Here is an 18,911-nt window from a genome sequence, read left to right on the forward strand (position 1 = left end):
TCTTGACCCGTAATGACAGTGTCGCTGGAAAAGGAGTAATAACATTGCAGTCACATTCCTGCCACGGTTTCATTTTGAGCTTTAAAAAGGAGTCTCAGTCTTTTACAACTCAAGTTTATAAAATATCATGGGGGTACTACTAATTGTGCTTTCCTTGAAACAAATTGAACCGCCTTGTTAATTGGCTCTTTCGTTTTACACTTACGAAGTCGGTGTTATGGGCCTGGTATTGAAATCCGAAGAATGCGATGTAGGGACATTCTGTTTTATAATAAATAGCCGAGTGAATAATAACAGTAGTCCCTAAGAACTAGAAGGTCCGGAGATAGGGAATAACTATCGATTGGGCACAACCGAGTAGGTTCCACCTGAAGACGGACACAGAATCCAGTCTCCGAAACATTTTTGTGTCGTAAGTAAAACAGGGCGATAGATATGTCCAGAAGCACAATGATTCCCGGTGTCTATGTTTACCGGAACAGGAATTAGCTATAGAATGATAGTTTCAGAATCAGTTGGTGGACTGATCTTCGTGAAAATGTATTCAGAGTCTGTCATTGATGGTGAAAAAGCTGTTTTTCACGGTATAAAATAGAAAAGAAGTAAATGTCATCTATTTTTAGATATGCAAACATTTCCTAGGAACAAGAGTCAAGGTGGGCCTGTGGTGCGCTAAACATGTCAGAACCTGTGAAGCAAGATCTGGTTTACACCTTTATCGTGCGCGTGATTTCCTTCTTTTGTTTTAATCTTAACGTACAAACAGAAAAGTTCCATGCGTGTTACGTTTTTATAATTACGTAACAGCCGAAACAGTGAACAGCTTTGATCTCATTCCAAGTCTGGACCAAATGATGCAATATATCAAGTTTATTTACAAGTGCTATGTACGAGGGAGAGTCAGTAAAGCAAAACAGATGTAATGGGCGTATTAGGTTTTTTTTATATGTATCACTAGGTAGCAGCACAGTCCACCTTCATGGCAGTCTAGGTAGGAGACTCACATGCCCATGTTCAGAGACTGGTTTCAGTAGTCAAAATGGCGACCGTACTTGATTATACTACAGAAGAGAAGCGTTCTGTTGTATGCGTTTTGTGGGGGCAAAAGGACTTAGTGTAGAAGATGTTCATAAAAATCTTTTCCTTTTATGGTGGGAAGTGTTTGTCGCGTAAAGCGGTTCACATTTGGGTCGAGAAATTCCCTTAACGACCTTCGAAAGTCACAGATGATGAACGACAACGCCGGAAATGGCTGTGACAACAGCCAAAAGACTTCTATTTTGCGGGTTTCGACGCACTGGTAAAGCGATGGGACAAACGTATCAATGTTGGTGGAGGATATGTCGAGAAATAAATGTTTTGTCCATGATCGAATATCATTTATGCGAATCTATCGAGAATAGCCAAACTCAGATAATAAAGAAGAGGAAATAGAAACGTATTCTGGTCTGAGATTTTATAAACAGGAAGCTTGTTGATCCCAAGAATGAAATACTTCCATTCCTCGTAACTAAAGATTGTGTATATTGCTTCTATTGACTGCAAAACAAACATCACTCGTTACATTCCTTACGCTTCGCTGTTACCCTCCCTCTCTCTCCTCTACGCTTCCCTGACGTGTTGTCAAAGAAACCGCAGCATGAACATCCTCTTCCTACATCTTATGAAACTGCAGAGAGGCATGCCAAGCCGTGTACACTGGCCAGAGTCGTGCTTTCTTTCAAATGTTTGCGGGCCCGTCGCTTTGATAAGGGTCTCACAGTCACTTAAGCGAAAACGCAAAGTTGTCTTGCGAATGACATAACAGCGACCTCCAACGTCATGAAGTTAAATTTTGCTGTAGAAACTAGTTATACGAGATAAAGAATGCAACAGAGATATAGACACGTCTGGAATAGGGTTGAAGATATAACTGGATTCCGGTCTAGAAAACCGAGGTTAACGGCCGTGGTGATCCGTTGCGCTGACCACGTGATACCCTCTATCCGCAAAGGTTGGCACTAACTTCGCCGACAAGCGGCGATCGCTCGGTCGGTATAGGTCGCTTGCGAAGTAAAGGCCACGGTGTTTTTTTTTTTCGTGACGTTTTACTGAATTGGATATATTCACATCAGTGTGTTTTCTTACCTTTTTACTTCAGGCCTACTGGCCCAATTTATCTTCCACGGGACCCAGATACTTCTCCCTTCACGTAAATTAACATTTGACAACTTTAATATTGTAACGTGTTTCGTTACCGAATACGCCGTAGAGATCGTTAACTGGTTTATTGAACAATCTACAACTATCGGCTACACTTAATTATCACAACGTTACGGGTTTCCACAGTTTACAAACCCTACAATAAAATCTCTTAACACCGTCTTCACTTGTCTTCACGTACTACTAACGCGGGAGCTATACAAGTCTCCCTGAATTACACACTTCGAGTACAACTGTACTACAGCACTCACTATGTCTTGAAAGCACACAATACGTCTTCCGCTCGCTGACTTCTTAATTATCGCACACTCGCAGGCTGCTATGTTTCAACTCATCATCACACTGCTGTGGAGTCTGCTTATATAGCCTTGCGCTGTTGCTAGTGTGACGTGGCGTATAGCATAGGACGCTGTTGCTAGCGTGACATCACCGCTGTTGATTAGCATTGCGTAGTTGCCAGGTTACGGGGCTCGGCTATCTTCGGTTCCGCTCGGCTCTCTTCGGCTCCGCTCGTGACGTCACCGCTTGTTGCGCATTGCGGGGTGATTACTCGCGTATTACGAGAGCGCTCAGTTACCGCTGAGGGGAGGGAGGGGAGCGCTGACTCACCCGCCGCGTCACTGCTGGTGCGGGGGGGGGCTCGGATTTCGCAACATGTCACAATATGTTCCTGTTGGTGTGGAATTTTAAGTAAACTGTGATCAATGGGGAGCCGGACAGCCCAATTGGTATAGCGACTAGGCTATGTCCTGGATGTCCAAGGAATCGTGGTTCGATTCCCTGTAGGGGTAGGATATTTTTATCTTCTCTATAACGTCCAGACCGGCACAGCGGCCCGCCCAACCTATCCAATGACTACTGTTTCTCCGGGGATAAAGCGGCCGTGGCGTGATGATCATCACTCCTATCTTATGCCGATATCAAGAACGGTGGAGCTGTACCTCCACTGTCACATAAGCTTTCATGGCTTGGTGTTTAATAATTTTAAGCCCAGCGATAAATTTACCTTTTGCCTTCAAGTATAAACAACCGAGTGTTAATTTAACGTCAATTATAAAAGAGTAGGTTATTACTAAGAGCTTTGCACTGATCTATTTTCACTCATTCGTTTCAGTAAGAACACTCTGTGTTGCATTTAGCTGATATCGCGTTTCCTTGGAACAGTTCTCAAAATACATCATCCCCCAAATTACGCTGTATGTTTAAGATTGCCGGTAGAACAGTTATAATAGTGAATTTGAATGAAGCCTTCAAGTTGAACAAATCAGTTTCGCATTTGTACTTGTTGTAGTGTCGTAACTTGATTTGCCTTGTTTTGCTGTGTGCCTGTTCGTAAAGACTGCACGGTAATTAATGTCACCAGGTTGCTGACGTCAAACAGTATTTCTGTTCGTTTTCTGCTACAGGTTTCTAGTCTAATTGATAATAAAGATATATGTCATATCACAGTAGTGAAGTTTTTTAGTAACAATAAACATGGAGAGTTCTATCTTCGGATATATGACGCCATGTAGTCCGTTGAAAGTCAACTGACGTTTCGGATGAACATGTCGTCTCCATCTTGAAGGTCAGAGATCAAGCCGAACAAGAAAGAAGCGTGAAAGCAGATGGTAGGCTCTGCAACGTCAGTTGACCGTCAACGGACTACACGGCATTATATCCCGGAAGATATGACTCTTCGTAACCACCGGTGTCAGAACCTCAAATCCAACAATAAGAATGACTGATAAATGGAAATAATACAGTACAGTAAACCCTCGGTAATCCGGTTACATTTAATCCGTATGTCGGATAATCCGGATTGTAATAATGAAAAATTAAAAATGCTGTTCACAGTTGAGAACATACTTTAAAAGACATATGACATTTAGGAAGGCAGATGAGTCATTTGTCTGTTGAGACAAAACTTGAGACAGTTTTTTCAAACCTGCATCATTGAGTTAAAAAACAAATTCAACTTCCCACTCTTCTATCAATGAATAAATGTTTTGTCTGTTTATAGTTTTAAAATAAAGAGTCTACAGTGATATTCCTTATTTATTTTATGAGCACTACTTATATCAGAAGGAGCCGGGTTAGTGTAGTCGGTATAGCGACTGGCTACGGGCTGGACGACGGAGGGGTCGGAGTTCGAGTCCCGGCAAAGTCAAGAATTTTCTTCTCTCCAAATCGTCCACACCGGCTCTGGGGTCCACCCAACCTCCTATCCAACGGGTACCGGGGGCTCTCCCAGAGGTAAAGAGACCGGTGCTGAAGCTGGCCACTCACCTCCAGCCAGTGCCGAGGTCAAGAAAACGTGGATCTATGCATCCACTCCCCCATACGCCTTCATGGCATAGTGCTTAATTAGTTAAGCAGAGGAGAATACCTTTTACTTATTACAGACATCTTTCATTCAATAATCCGGATTACCGCTTAATCCGCAAGGCTTCCTCCCCCACTTACTCTGGATTAGCGAGAGTTTTCTGTACTTTATTCCCTGCTACTGTCACGTAGCCCTTTCCTGCTTAGGGGCCCTCGTTTCAGTCCGAAGGCACACATTTTAAAAATAAGTTACTGAAACTTGTCTCAATTCCAAAATAGTTTCTCCACTATTCTTTCTTTTTTTCTCTCTCTCACTTCAACTGTGGAACAGGGCTGATTTATCAGTTTTATTGATCATTTTTACAGACAGTAGGACTCCTTGGGCGGGTGATCAGCTCGTCACAAGGCCTCTACCTAAACACAGGACAACACAAACACAGAATAAACGCATACACACACCAAAAATCCATGCCTTGTGTGGGATTCGAACCCATGATCTCGGCTTCCGAGCGAGCGAAGACAGTGCATGCCGTAGACCGCTGGGCTACCGTGACCGGCTCTTGATAATTCTTACTGTTTGCGAAATAAGTCGGCAAAGGGACAAGAGAAGCATCAGTGACGGTGAATATGTTGGGAGAAGCCGCGCTGAAGACAACACAAAAACGTCACATTCTGACGAAGTCAATTTCTGTTGCACCAAACACAACAGAAGCAGGACGTTTATGTTGAAAAATGAGGCATTTCTGACTACTGCGATTATTTTTGTCAGTTACTTACGGAGCTAAGCCCTTCTTGAGGAGAAGGCAAATCTGCAGCTACTCAAGAATGTCCCAGCATTTTATGGATTGCCATGTTCACAAGAGCCCTCCACTGGTTCCTGTCATCAGTCAGATCAATCCAATCCATACCATCCCATCATATCTCTCTAAGATTAATTTTAATATTGTCCACCCACCTACGCCTTGGTCTTTCTAGTGGTCTCTTTCCTTCTGGCTTTCCCACCAATATCCTATATGCATTCTTCTTCTCCCCCATTTCTTTATCTCGTACGTACTGAATTTCCTGCCGGTCTCTGTAGTTTATCGGTTTTATACTTCCGTATTGACGGTAAGAAAATTAAGATGACTTTCAGTTTATGAAATTTCTCGAAACAGAACGGTTATGCCCGTGTTTTAAATAAATATTCTAATGAATAGAGGGAGGAGTCTATGGGCTACAAACTGAATCCCCTTGGCGTTCAATCTAAGACGCTCAGTTCACAGTGCAGATGATGAATTTCTATTCCTTGTCATGTGCAGACGATGGTTTTTCTTCCTTTTCGAGAGTCGTCTTCTTACGTTATTTAGGAACTTAATTAAAAAAATCATTAATGTTCTTAGTGAATTCTGGTTGAACTCTCATTTTTCTGATGAACCTCTTTTCATTTTATCTGTTACTTCATGCAATATCTGGGTGTTTCCCTTGAAGCGTTGTTGAATATAGGCCCATGATTCATTAACCAAGACCTACTTCATGCTGATATGGGTCCTTTTATACGTTTATTAATCAGCTAATTAACATCGCAGTTCAGGATCCTTTGAAGCCGGTAGCCTTTCCATCTGATGAAGTCTCCCACCTTTATGGAGCACGAAGCTTCATAACGTGTCGACAGACCCCACCACTAGAACCTTTTATGTTCACCTGCGCCCTGTCGCTGCCGTATTTCTTCGAGACCCATTTTACTGTCGCTGACCCAACTAAACTTGCTTCTCCTGTGGTGGATTTGTCCGTTCAAGATTTTCATTTAAAACTGATCAATTTGGCATCTCTGGAGCATACTGCATTGTCTCCCCATCTCATATTTCTTTATTTCTCATTCTGAGGAGCCTTGATTACATTCCCGATTTAACCCAGTAATTAAGATTCTTGAAAATAAAGGTCTTATCATTATTCACGATATTATTTTGGCTATAATTATTGTTACACCGCCTCTGTGGTCTAGTGGCTAGAGTTCGTGGCTACAGATCCAGATGTCCCAGGTTCATTTCCCGGCACTACCAGATTTTCTTAGAAGTAGTGGGCCTAGAACAGGGTTCACTCAGTCTCGTGAGGATAATTGAGGAGCTATTTCAAGGAAACCGAGATTAACCGCCGTAGGGAACTGTTGCGCTAACCACGTGACACCCTCTACCTGCAAAAGTTTCCACTAACTTCGCCGACAAGCGGCGGTCGCTCGGTCGGTATAGTTCGCTTGCGGATTACAGGTCACGGAGTTTGTTTTTTGTTTATAATTATCGTTATGGGTGGTAAGAGAGCATTTATTCCCTCTCAGCAAATCGAAATCAATGTAATTCTATCTACCATAGTTTGTTACTGCGTTGACCATCAGTATAGCAATATCCTTTTGTTGTGTCCCCATTCTTAGTATAAACCCTGTGGTCTTCCCTCACGATTAGATAACTCCCCTGTCTGACAAGTAAAATTATAATTTTATATATTTTAAATTTTTAGATAGACTGAAAAAATAAAAGATTCTGAAGTGTTTTATACGAGCATTGTCTAAATTTCATCTGTTATGAAGTTGTTCGCAAATGGAATTTCCATTTATTTCTATAATTATCAAATAATTTGATCCTTTTTAGAATCAGTTTTATTTACTTATGTTTTGATTGTGGCACGCGGTAGGGTAGTTGATTGAGGCACTGTATTACATGCCGGAAGGTCGCGGGTTCCATTCTCGAAGAGGTGAATGGATTTTTCAATTGGCCTAATCCTTCCAGCCGCACTATGGCCCTGTGGTCGACTCAACCTCTAACAGAAATGAGTACCAGGAATCTTCCGGGAGGTAAAGAGCGACCGGTGAATGAGGCCGACAACCTCACCGCAATCTGTGAGCTGATTGTCTAGACAATGTGGGACCCTCAACGTCTCACAACCCTGTGGGACTCCATTGCCTGTTACAGGGATAGCTTTACTTTTTTTTACTTTTTATATTGTGATTTTGTCCTATATCGTTCTGTGGGGCCACAAACACGCTGTTTTTATCTAATTTATATATAGCACGTTAAAATACGAACAAGAGGGTTAACTTGGCTGTAGAATGTTTGTCTAACATGTAAACACAACATTTTTATAATTATGCCTTCCATGTTATCTGTAGAGTTTGAAATAGAGTTACAGACATTTTTCCAAATCGAATGAAAAGTATTCCTATCGTAAGTTCACTTTTTGTAGAGAATTCAGAAGACCAAAGTGAGATGGTATTAAATATTGAATTTGACTCAGAAAATGTAGTGTATATAAATTGCCTTTGCTTTAATAAAGAATTAAATATGGCGTAAATCAATTTATCTCTTACAATTCTTACTTTTTTTTATTTGTTTCATTCTGGTCCGTCACACTAACAGTCACAGATATAAATCACTCCGTCCAATGTGACCTGTAAGTTTTTCACTACATGAAAACTTAACACCCTTACATGTTTTGGTCTCTGCGGACCATCTTCAGAGGGCAAACATCACTACAAATAGGAAACCACCTTCACATAAGTTGTTTAGACGTAAAGTACGTACACTTATAAGTTACAATGCATAGTACACAAAATAGAACATTTCACAAACACAGCAGTTTCCTGGGAATGTAAAGTTTTTAAAAATCATTTAAAATTTCTTGATGCACAGCAGCCACGAGCAAACCCTGGAAGATATAAAGAACCTCTACATCAAGATAGACAGGTGGCACAAGGGACGATGGGAGGACGAACACGAGCCTGCATGGTTTATGAATTTTAATTACTGACAATGCAAAATTTTTAATTAGCATCAATAAATTTTAAATAATTTTTAAAAACTTTACATTCCCAGGAAACTGCTGTGTTTGTGAAATGTTCTATTTTGTGTAATATGCACTGTAGCATATACGTGTACGTACTTTACGTCTAAACAACTTATGTGAAGGTGGTTTCCTATTTGTAGTGATGTTTGCCCTCCGAAGATGGTCACAGAGACCGAAACATGTAAGGGTGTTAAGTTTTTCATGCAGTAATAAACTTACAGGTCACATTGGACGGAGTGATTTATATTTGTAATTCTTACATCTAACACACGTGCAGTTATAAATGTTGTTGTTGCTGTTGTTATTCACGGTGGGCTCATCGAAGGAGTTTTATCATAACATTTCCTCGAACCTGCCCCAGAATTTGTACTTTACATCGTATTTATTAGTGTTTTTATGTCTTTATCACATGATTACAGAAGGGACATCTAATAGCTTACTCTCCACGTTCATGATATAGAGGCCTGATGATGGTGAATTAAAATCGCCGAAACAGTTAACCTTTTAATTGTTTTTAATCATTTTACAATAAAAATTGCGTTTGAGTGGGATATGTACTTTTGTCTACATTTGGTTAATACGACGGGAATGCAACCATTAACTTCTAAATGTGAGACGTTAGGTTGATTACACAAATATTTCGAATTGCACTTAACCCTCTCGGTATTGGCTTTGTGGCAGGAGGCTGTCATGAGTGCAAGCCTTGAGTTTAGTAACATTCCCTGTCACTTTGACGCGGAGTCCGCATTCAGTACGGGTTACTTCACAACCATAAGCAAGTTAATAAACATGGAAGTTGAATGCGTTGACTGTGATATTCACTTTATGTGGTGAGTGGTTCAAGTGTCAGTGTTCTGTTTACATTTTACCTTAATTAATGAACTGTCCAGCATGCATTTTGGTTTAGATTGAAATGTAAATATGATATTCATATTTTCCACTTAATAGCAAGTGTTAACATAGCGTAATTGACTTTTATAGCGGTTTCGGTCTAGAAAACGGAGATTGACGGCCGTGGGGATCCTTTGCGCTCACCACGCGACACTCTCTACCCGCTAATGCCTTGTATGGGACTCGAACTCACGATCCATACTTCCGAGCGAGCGAAGACAGTTCATGCCTTAGACCGCTCGGCTACCGTGACCGGCTGTATTATTATTATTTTCTTTTTCCTCGGCAGTACTGCCCCAGTGTGCCTAGGCCTACCTCCATGAACTTCTCCGTTCACTTCGGTTTTTCTGGATCTTACACATTCGGTAGGACTCCTTGGGCGGGTGATCAGCTCGTCGCAAGGTCTCTACCTGTACACAAACACAGAAAAACGCACACACACAAACTGAACACCCATGCCCTGTGTGGGATTCGAACCCACGATCCCGGTTTCCAAGCGAGCGAAGACAGTACATGCCTTAGACCGGCCAACTTTTTCTTTTACGTGTACGAAACTGGAGTCATATGAAATATAGAAATTGAAGAAAGGAGAAAGAGAATGCTTTTTTAACGAGCAAACTTGGTTCACATTGATGTTCAGAACCATGCGAATATAGACCTATATATCATTAACATGGCGTCTGACGGCTTAAATAATAAATTTACATGTAAACCACAGCATGATTTTAATGAAAGTATTTGTAGGATCATATTTGTTTATCTAGAAACTCTTTTAGACTTATTCAGTCCACACACTTTTCGCTTATAAGATTTCCTCCCATTATAAGGAGAGGTATTAAATTGTGTAGCGGCAGTTCTGCTGAAGTGAAATTTAGTTCGTGAACAGAAGCGATCTTATTTGTTTTGCATCACAGCATTTCACTGTCGTGGTGTTACCTTATTTACATGCATTTTCCTTGCATCATTCTTGATACACTTTACACTGAATGAGGCATTAAATTAGAAAAATTGAAACCAGTGTAAACACATTTTCGCGTATCTTCTAGAATGGCCATACTCATTTGTGTCGCTCATTTCAACTAATTAATATGCAAGTTTTCTCATTTTAGTCATAATCGCGTTATACGTTTTCCCGATTAAAAAAATTCGGGAGAGCGCATATTAATTGAACTCTGTAGTGCATATTGAACAGAAATTGGCCTCCAATTCAAAATAAAAATCTTCTCTAATTCATCGTTCCTTTTCCAACCCCCGACTAGGTATAAAGCTCCATTCATTCTTTGCCTCGACTCTGGATGGAGGTATGTGATCAACTCCATGCTTTTGGTGCTTTGCCCTCGTGAAAGTGTTTTTTTTTTTCCTGTGGCGCTACAGCCCCAATTTTTGGGCTTAGGCCTACCTCCATGAAACTCCGTGAAAGTGTTAACTGTTTCTATTTATAGGTAAAGTTACCCCTGTAACAGGCCGTGGAGACCCATAGTCTTGTTAGACGTCGAGGCTCCCACATTTTCTGGACATTCGGCTCACAGATGGCGGTGAGATTGGCAGCCTTTCCTGCCGGCCGCCTTTTACACCTAGGAAGATTCCTGATACTCATGTCAGAGGCTGTCAACCGCAGGGCCATAGTGCGGCTGGAAGGATTAGATCAATAGAAAAATGCAATTATCAAATCTGGAATCGAACCAGCGACATTTATGCTTGTAGCATAGTACCTCAAGAGGCAGGATAACCAGAACGTGTCTGGAAGCGTCGATGAACACAAAGTGTCCTGTCTATATCGGGGTTTGTAGTCCGGTTGTTAAATTCGTAACCAATCCCTTTCCTGGCAGAGTTGTGTTGCTCTGCATTCTAACTAACTTTGGTCTACCCAGAAATCTACTTTGGATAATTGCGGTGTGTCTGCACGAAACCTGTAGAAATGTTTCCGCAGGCAAACGTTTGTCTGAAACATTTCCTATTAATACTGATTTAAATCCAGATCTGTATTATTGCCATTGTCTGTCAGTTTTTCCGTAAAGTTCGACCGAATGAGGAAAGACTAATTGCATTGAATTAAAGTACAGCGGTTAACTATAAGTCGTACTAATAGCCGTTAATAAAACTCTTCATGATGCATACGGAATGTACGGGTTCCGTATGATTCTCAGAAGAAGCAACGGGAGTCTGGTTTAGCGTAGTCGATATGGTGACTGTCTACGGGCTGCACGACCAAGGGGTCGGAGTTCGAGTCCCGGTAGGGTCAAGAATTTTCTCTTCTCCATGTCGTCCAGACCGGCTCTGGGGTCCACCTAACTTCCTATCCAATTGGTAATGTTAGCTCTTTCCCCGGGGGTAAAGCGACCGGTGCGTGAAGCTGACCACTCACCTCCAGCTAGTTCCGAGGTCAATAAAACGTGGGTCTAGACATCCACTCCCGCCTACGACTTCATGGCGTAGTGCTTAATCAGTTAAATGCATGGACTACTTTTTTTTTTTTTCCTTGGCACTACAGCCCCAGTGGGCCTAGGTCTACCTCCATGAACTTCTCCGTTCACTTCGGTTTTTCTATATCTTACACATAGGGTAGGACTCCTTGGGCGGGTGATCAGCTCGTCGCAAGGCCTCTACCTGTACACAGACACAGAAAAGCGCACACAAACATCCATGCCTTGAGTGGGATTCGAACCCACGATCCCGGCTTCCGAGCGAGCGAAGACAGTGCATGCCTTAGACCGCTCGGCTACCGTGACCGGCATGGACTACTTTACCTTCCTAAATAAACTTAAACTATTTGTCTTTGTAGTGGAGACTGTGTTTTCTGAGAGGTAGGAGCTGGGTTTGTAAATATTATGTGTATAGTCTTGGGGCTTCAGAAGATTAAAATAGCTCTGTCTTTCACTGATGGTTGTTGCGTCATCCTGTGTAAATCGTAATAGATAATTATTATATTCCTTTCAAAAGAGGTGGAGTTTTCTGTCTAGAACGTAGTCTCGGAACATCTGTGCCATTTTTTGTTACAATTATTGTGTCACGCACTTGGCGTATATTTTCTATGTAAACCGTGTAGATAACGAACTGTAATATTTGCTGATGGTGTTAGTTTGTTGGTCGAAGATGAATATAAAGCAGAACACAGAAACCACAAGAGATAGTGGTCTGTTAATATCTTTTTAGCCCTGTCACAGCTTAGACGTCTGAAGACAGAGTACTCAGTTACCTAAGGATGTTGATTTAAACAGACACGCTCAGAATTATGTGTATTTTCATGTCTTGTCAACGTAACATAAAAATCACTATTCACGAATAAATATTAATTTACTTAAAAATGATATTACAGAGGTCAAATACTTGAGAACGCCAACAGGAAAGCGAGAAGATATTTCTGATGAAATTGATTTACTTACTTACTTATGGAGCTGAGCCCTTCTTGAGAAGAAGCCAAATCTGCAGCTACTCAAGAATTTCCCAGTATTTTATGGAACCCGAAGGTTCATTACCGTGCTCACAAGAGCCATCCACTGGTCCATATCCTGAACCAGATCAATCCAATCAGTACCATTCCATCCTGTCTCTGTAAGATCCATTTTAATATTGTCCACCCACCTACGCCTTTGTCTTCACAGTGGTCACTTTCCTTCTGGCTTTCCCACAAATATCCTATATGAATTTCTCTTCTCCCCCATTCATGCTACATGCCCTGCCCACCTCATCCTCGTTGACTTGATCATTCTAATTATACTTGGAGAAGAGCAAAAGTTATGAAGCTCCTCATTATGCAGTTTTCTCCAATCTCCTGTCACTTGATCCCTCTTCGGTCCAAATATTCTCCTTAACACCCTGCTCTCAGTCCCCCTCAGTCTATGTTCCTCCCTTAATGTCAGAGACAGAGTTTCACACCAATACAGAAATGAAATTGATACATCGCTATATCGTGGAATAAAAGCGACTATCTAACAGTTCGTTTTATCTGTCTGTGTCCTATCTAAAAACCTAAAGATTAAAATTTACAAAATTTTGGGATTGTTATGTAAAAGTAAGTGATCTTCCACGAGGTAAGCCCACGGATTTTTTTCCACCCCAGAAGCTACCCCACTTCCCCGGCTATTCCGCCTTTAGACCGAAGATTAACTGCGACCTGCGTGATTTGAGACTGACAGTTGGAGACCGGCTGAAATATCGACGTGGAGTTCTTTTTTCCTTCACAAAACGTTGATGTAATTAGTAGAAAAACGCTCGTAATGTCACGGGTATAACTTTGCACTTCAACAAACACTGATTTTTGATTGACATGTTGTTTGGCATTGAACGATTTAAAAGTTTATGATTCCTCTTAAGCTGATTTGTTTAATGAAGGGATAAGCGGAAGTTATATCTGTGATTTGTCAGTGTTTTTAAAAATACGTTGCTTGTGATTTGTACCGGTGTTAAGAATGACACTGCGTGTTTTGCTTTACAGGGAATATCCATGTGACCATTACACTGCGGTGATCAACGTGACGCTGATGAATACAGGTTGTCCAAGAACCTTAGTACATGAAACTGCTCTTCAGCTACTTCAGGTGTTAGATAAGCGGTTCTTTGGAGCAGTAGGTCCGTTGCCAGCGGAAGGAGACATTGGTAAGTCCATTGCCCATTCGGATAAGCGATTCTTTAGAGCAGTAGGTCCATTGTCAGCAGAAGGAGACATAGGTAAGTCCATTGCCCATTCCGAATCTTCCATTCAGATAAGCGACTCTTTGGAGCAGTAGGTCCATTGTCAGCAGAAGGAGACATAGGTAAGTCCATTGCCCATTCCGAATCTTCCATTCAGATAAGCGACTCTTTGGAGCAGTAGGTCCATTGTCAGCAGAAGGAGACATAGGTAAGTCCATTGCCCATTCCGAATCTTCCATTCAGATAAGCGACTCTTTGGAGCAGTAGGTCCATTGCCAGCAGAAGGAGACATGGGTAAGTCCATTGCCCATTCGGATAAGCGATTCTTTAGAGCAGTAGGTCCATTGTCAGCAGAAGGAGACATAGGTAAGTCCATTGCCCATTCCGAATCTTCCATTCAGATAAGCGACTCTTTGGAGCAGTAGGTCCATTGTCAGCAGAAGGAGGCATGGGTAAGTCCATTGCCCATTTCGAATCTTACATATCAAAGAATGGAAGTGGGAGCCGCTATTGTTGAACACATCAACGCGAAGAACGTCAGAATTGCTGACATTTTTACTAACATGTATGCGGAGACATCTCTTCGCATTATCTGATATTTCTGAATAAGATTTTGTTTGCATTGTCCTTCCCATAAACTCAAGAGTTCGGGAACTTGGGTCGTTTTCAGAATTGACTTTCCGGGCACCGAGACGTTTTGTCAGTATGAACATTACTGCTGCATGCCTTCTCTGAACCATTAGTGTTCTCAAACACTGTATGCTTAATATATAGGATTTGAGGTGTTCACGGCGCCACATCCCAGAAAGACGGCATTCTTCACTGTATGCTTAAAATCGACAGCGCAATTCAAATACATGTTTGCTCCCTTTTTGAAGAATCGTTAGCATCTGTTTAAATATGAGTAGGCAGGTATACAAGAGCAGCACGTTTGAATGCAAGTGAGAGGAAATATCCGTAGAATGGGGAAGATTTTATATTGAAGAAGTTCGTAATCTGTACTGACTCACTCACTTCATGGAACAGAGTCCTACTTGAGAAGCTGATAGTCGCAGAACTCGTCAGCAGATTTCTCGTCTTCTGTGCGTCTCGAAGGTTCGCAAAAGCCCGCCACTGTCCTTAACCAGTAGAATTCGGTCCGTACCCTCACATCCAATTTTCTTAATATCCATCTATGCCAGGATCTTCCAGGTAGTATTTTCTTTTCATTCCGTTCCTATCAAAATTATGAATCACTCGCCTCTCTCGTGCGTAATCGTGTATGCCTCTTACATTTCATAACACGGTCTCACAATCCAATCTCATTGTTATTTGGTGTAGTTAGAGGGATAGTGGGCCGTGCCATATCTCAGGCGGTTAGTCGCCGGCTTCCCACTGCGGCGGCCCGGGTTCGAGCCCAGGTCCAGTCATGCTGGATTTGTAGTGAACAAAGTGGCGTTGGGGTAGATTTTCTCAGAGTATTTCGGTTTCCCCTGACAATTCTAATTTCACCTACTGCTCCACACTCATCATCATCTATCAGCCTATGCTGGCCGACGTAACAATTGGACTCAGTCTCACCCCACTCAAAGACACTAAAAAAAAAACAACTAAGAGGATAGTGACGATATCAGTGGCCACGCGATCTACGGCATGAAATGTCTTCGCCTGTTCTAACACTGCGATCGTGGGTTTGAATCCCACTCGAGCCATGGATGTCTGTCTACGTTTCTTCTGTGTCTGCGTTTTCCTATGTAGTTAGCGGTCTTGCGAAGAGACTGATCATCCATTCAGGGAGTTCTACGGACTGTCTATATGATCCAGATTAATTCTGATGGAAAAAGAGACCGTAGAGCATAATACGAAATGTAGAAGAAGGGCTGTCTCTGTGTGTAGCGGTCAGAGTTCCTGGCTACAAATCCAGAGGTCCCGGCTTCGATTCCCGGCGCTACCAGGTTTTCTGAGAAGTAATGGGTCTGGAACGGGGTCCATTCAGCCTCGTGAGGATAATTGAGGAGCTACTTGAAGTGAGAAGTAGCGGTTCCGGTCTGGAAAACCGAAATTAACGGCCGTGGGGATCTGTTGCGCTGACCACGCGATACCCTCTTTACTGCACCGTCTCCTTCCTGATATCTAGCACTTCTTACGTCCAAGACAGGAGCGGCGCAACGTCAGGGGCTCTCATGTTATGTTCACAATGCTCCCTAGATGTAGTAGGGACTCCAAGCCACAGCAGGGAGACACTTCCAATCGACAAGACAATTTCACAATCATAAATTAATTTAATAAGAGAAACACAATAAAACAGAATACAACAATTAGAAGTTAATAGAAGCCGTGGGCCCCAAAACATACAACCTGTGACCACATCTGTCAGTTACTTTACTCTTGCCTTAACTGCGGCATCAGAGTACACTTAACAGCCCACTCTCACTGCTTATTACTCTTGTTTACCATCATGCTACTTCAGCAGGCGCAAACTAAACGTTAACAAATATTCCTTGCCCACAGGCGATTCCTAGGAAAGAAAACACAATGACGCAACGTTAAATTAAAGCCCATCGCTCTGCCACACAATAACCTATAATGCAAGCAAAACCCCCGACGTGTGTTGCCAGCACAACCTCCCAGACATAATTTAGAATGCCTTCCGAAACCGAATTTGAAAAATATCCCAGGCTGGCCGCGTACGTCCGATACGCTGTGGATCCAAGCAGCGAATGAATCTTGATTCACTAACCGGCTTCTTCCGAGCCATTTGTAGAGGGGCCGGGGAGAGAAAGCGGAATCCCACGTGATACACTCCAGCACGGGATGAAGGGGTAGGGATTAACATGGCTGGAAGGCATGACATCATCCAAGAGCCATAACATGGCTCACCTCTATTCGCATAAGTTGGCGCTAACTTCGCCGACAAGCGGCGGTCGTTATAATTCGCTTGCGGACTAAAGCCACAGAGTTTATAGAAGAAGAAGAAATGGATAGTTAATCAGTAAGTCGCTCTCCGATATTTGCATCTAGCGACGGAACGACTGTCTCTACTCTAAATTTCAGGAAGCAGGATTCCATCAGCGTGTAGCAGCTAATGACCCTGACTGTAGGATCGAAATAATTAAGCTTTAATTTGTGATTTTTTTTGTGTGCTGAACACTGCCGACATTTCGATAGCTCAGTTTGATTCGAGTGACTATGTGGTTGTCAGAAGTACAGTGGTAATTACATCCAGTGGGACAAAAGTAGTGATCACTTACGGGTAAATTAAACCTAAACCGAATGCACACGTATGCAGACCTGACGAGCAGCACCCTCTGCGTCTCCCTCCCCAGCTTATTGAATGGCTCGCTTAGTTCCATTAGCAGTTTTAAATAGCATGTACTTACAGACAAATGACAGCTAAATTGATTACGGCTCTACATTAATAATTGATAACTGAATGTATGGTTATTAGAAGCAAGGGGCCTTAACGTATGAATTCTGTCTTGTTCGTATATAAAAATAGTTTTGATGGTTGTCATTTGAGCCTATAGCTTTTATGTACTGGCATTATTACCGCAGTATCTCACCCTACACGCCACGCGATTGGTGCTGACATGTTTCACCGGAGCTGCACACGTGCCCGACGGTTCGGCTGCACCATGGACGTTTTATTTCTCATCAAGCCCCCGAAACTTAATACCCTTTTTAATGGGGCAGGCATTATTAATCCGTGCTTTACAAAGAAGTGGCTAATGTATGAAATTTGTGAATGCCAGTTTTAAAATAATAGTAAGACCTCACTAATTGGGACTAATTGGGAGCGAACCATTGCCCAAATTATTGAAAATCGGAATTATAGAAGTGTTACTGAAAATATATTCAGGGAAGCTATAAAATGAACTTCACGTGTCTTTCTAGGCAATACAACGTTATTTTGAAACATAGATTGCATATCACGAAATAAATTTACTTGTCATAAAATGTAAAAATGCAAGTTTTGACAACGTTCTTAAAAAAGAAGAAATCCGTCTTCTGGGATGTGGCGCCGTGTAGATATTGTGTAAACCGATGTTTCGGAGGAATGTATCGCGTCCATCTTCAGGGCAGAAAAACCGCTAGCGAGGAACTAGCGTGAGCAGGTGGCTGCCAGCCACTGGTGATGGAGTCCAAGTCTGTTTCATTTCTGAAAATTTGAACCGTCCTCTTTTTGGCTCGTTGCGCTGTTCCTTCGGCGTTCGGTGAGATTTTCGTATTCGTAGTCGTCCTCGTGCTTATTAAGCCAGTCACGAGCATCACTCGGGCCAGTTCCATGAACATCTTCGTAATGCAGAGGGCAACCAGTTTTCCGAATTAGCGAGTTTTCAGTATATGAAGGGAAAGTCGTAAAGGCAGTTCTGCTTACCGCAGAATGTATGCAGGTGTGGCACCAAACAATGTGAACCGTCACTCATTCGCACCTGACATATTATCATTGTCTGTTAAGTACCGGCAATGTCTGACACGTTTTAATATGACTCATCACCGAACAGGCTTGGGCAGCGGTTGCACTTCTATTCGGGAGGTTATCGATTGGAATCTCTGGGACACCGGTAATCTTGGTTGAGCATTTTCATGGTTTTCATCAGTTCCTCCATGCAAAATGCGGAACATTATCACGAGTAGGCCACGATCGCTTTCTTTCAGATATTTTCCAATTCATCTACCATACTACCAGGGTGGCGCAGTCGGTATAGCGACTGGCTGCCGGCTGGACAGCCGAGGGATTGGAGTCCCGGTAGGGTCAAGGTTTTTCTCCTCTACACGTTGCCCACACCAATCCTGGGGTCCACGCAACCTCCTACCCAGTGGGTACGGGACTTCTTTCCCTGGGGTAAATCGACCCAGTGGTCTCTTTCCTTCTGACTTTCCTACAAATTTCCTATATGCATTCCTCTTCCACATTCTTGCTACATGCCCTGTCCATCTCATCCTCCTTGACTTTATCACTTACGAGTAATTATACTTGGAGGAGAGTACAAGTCATGAAGCTCCTCATTATGCAGTTTTTCCAACCTCCTGTCACGTCACATGCTCGTATATAAACAACATACGAGTATACGCAAAACGAGGAAAGG

The 18,911-nt window shown here is 42.3% G+C and overlaps 1 protein-coding gene across 1 annotated transcript in view; it reads left to right on the plus strand.

Annotated features, from left to right (window-relative positions):
* The window catches only part of LOC111865391 (protein furry), a 284,199-nt gene that overhangs the window by 85,908 nt on the left and 179,380 nt on the right, over nt 1-18,911 (plus strand). The window contains exon 25 of the mRNA XM_023853369.2: nt 13,646-13,806. Within this exon, the coding sequence (XP_023709137.1) occupies nt 13,646-13,806 (161 nt within the window). The remainder of the gene's footprint in view (nt 1-13,645; nt 13,807-18,911) is intronic.

The sequence above is a fragment of the Cryptotermes secundus genome, unplaced genomic scaffold, assembly GCF_002891405.2.
Source record: "Cryptotermes secundus unplaced genomic scaffold, Csec_1.0 scaffold295, whole genome shotgun sequence".
Lineage (NCBI taxonomy): Eukaryota > Metazoa > Arthropoda > Insecta > Blattodea > Kalotermitidae > Cryptotermes > Cryptotermes secundus.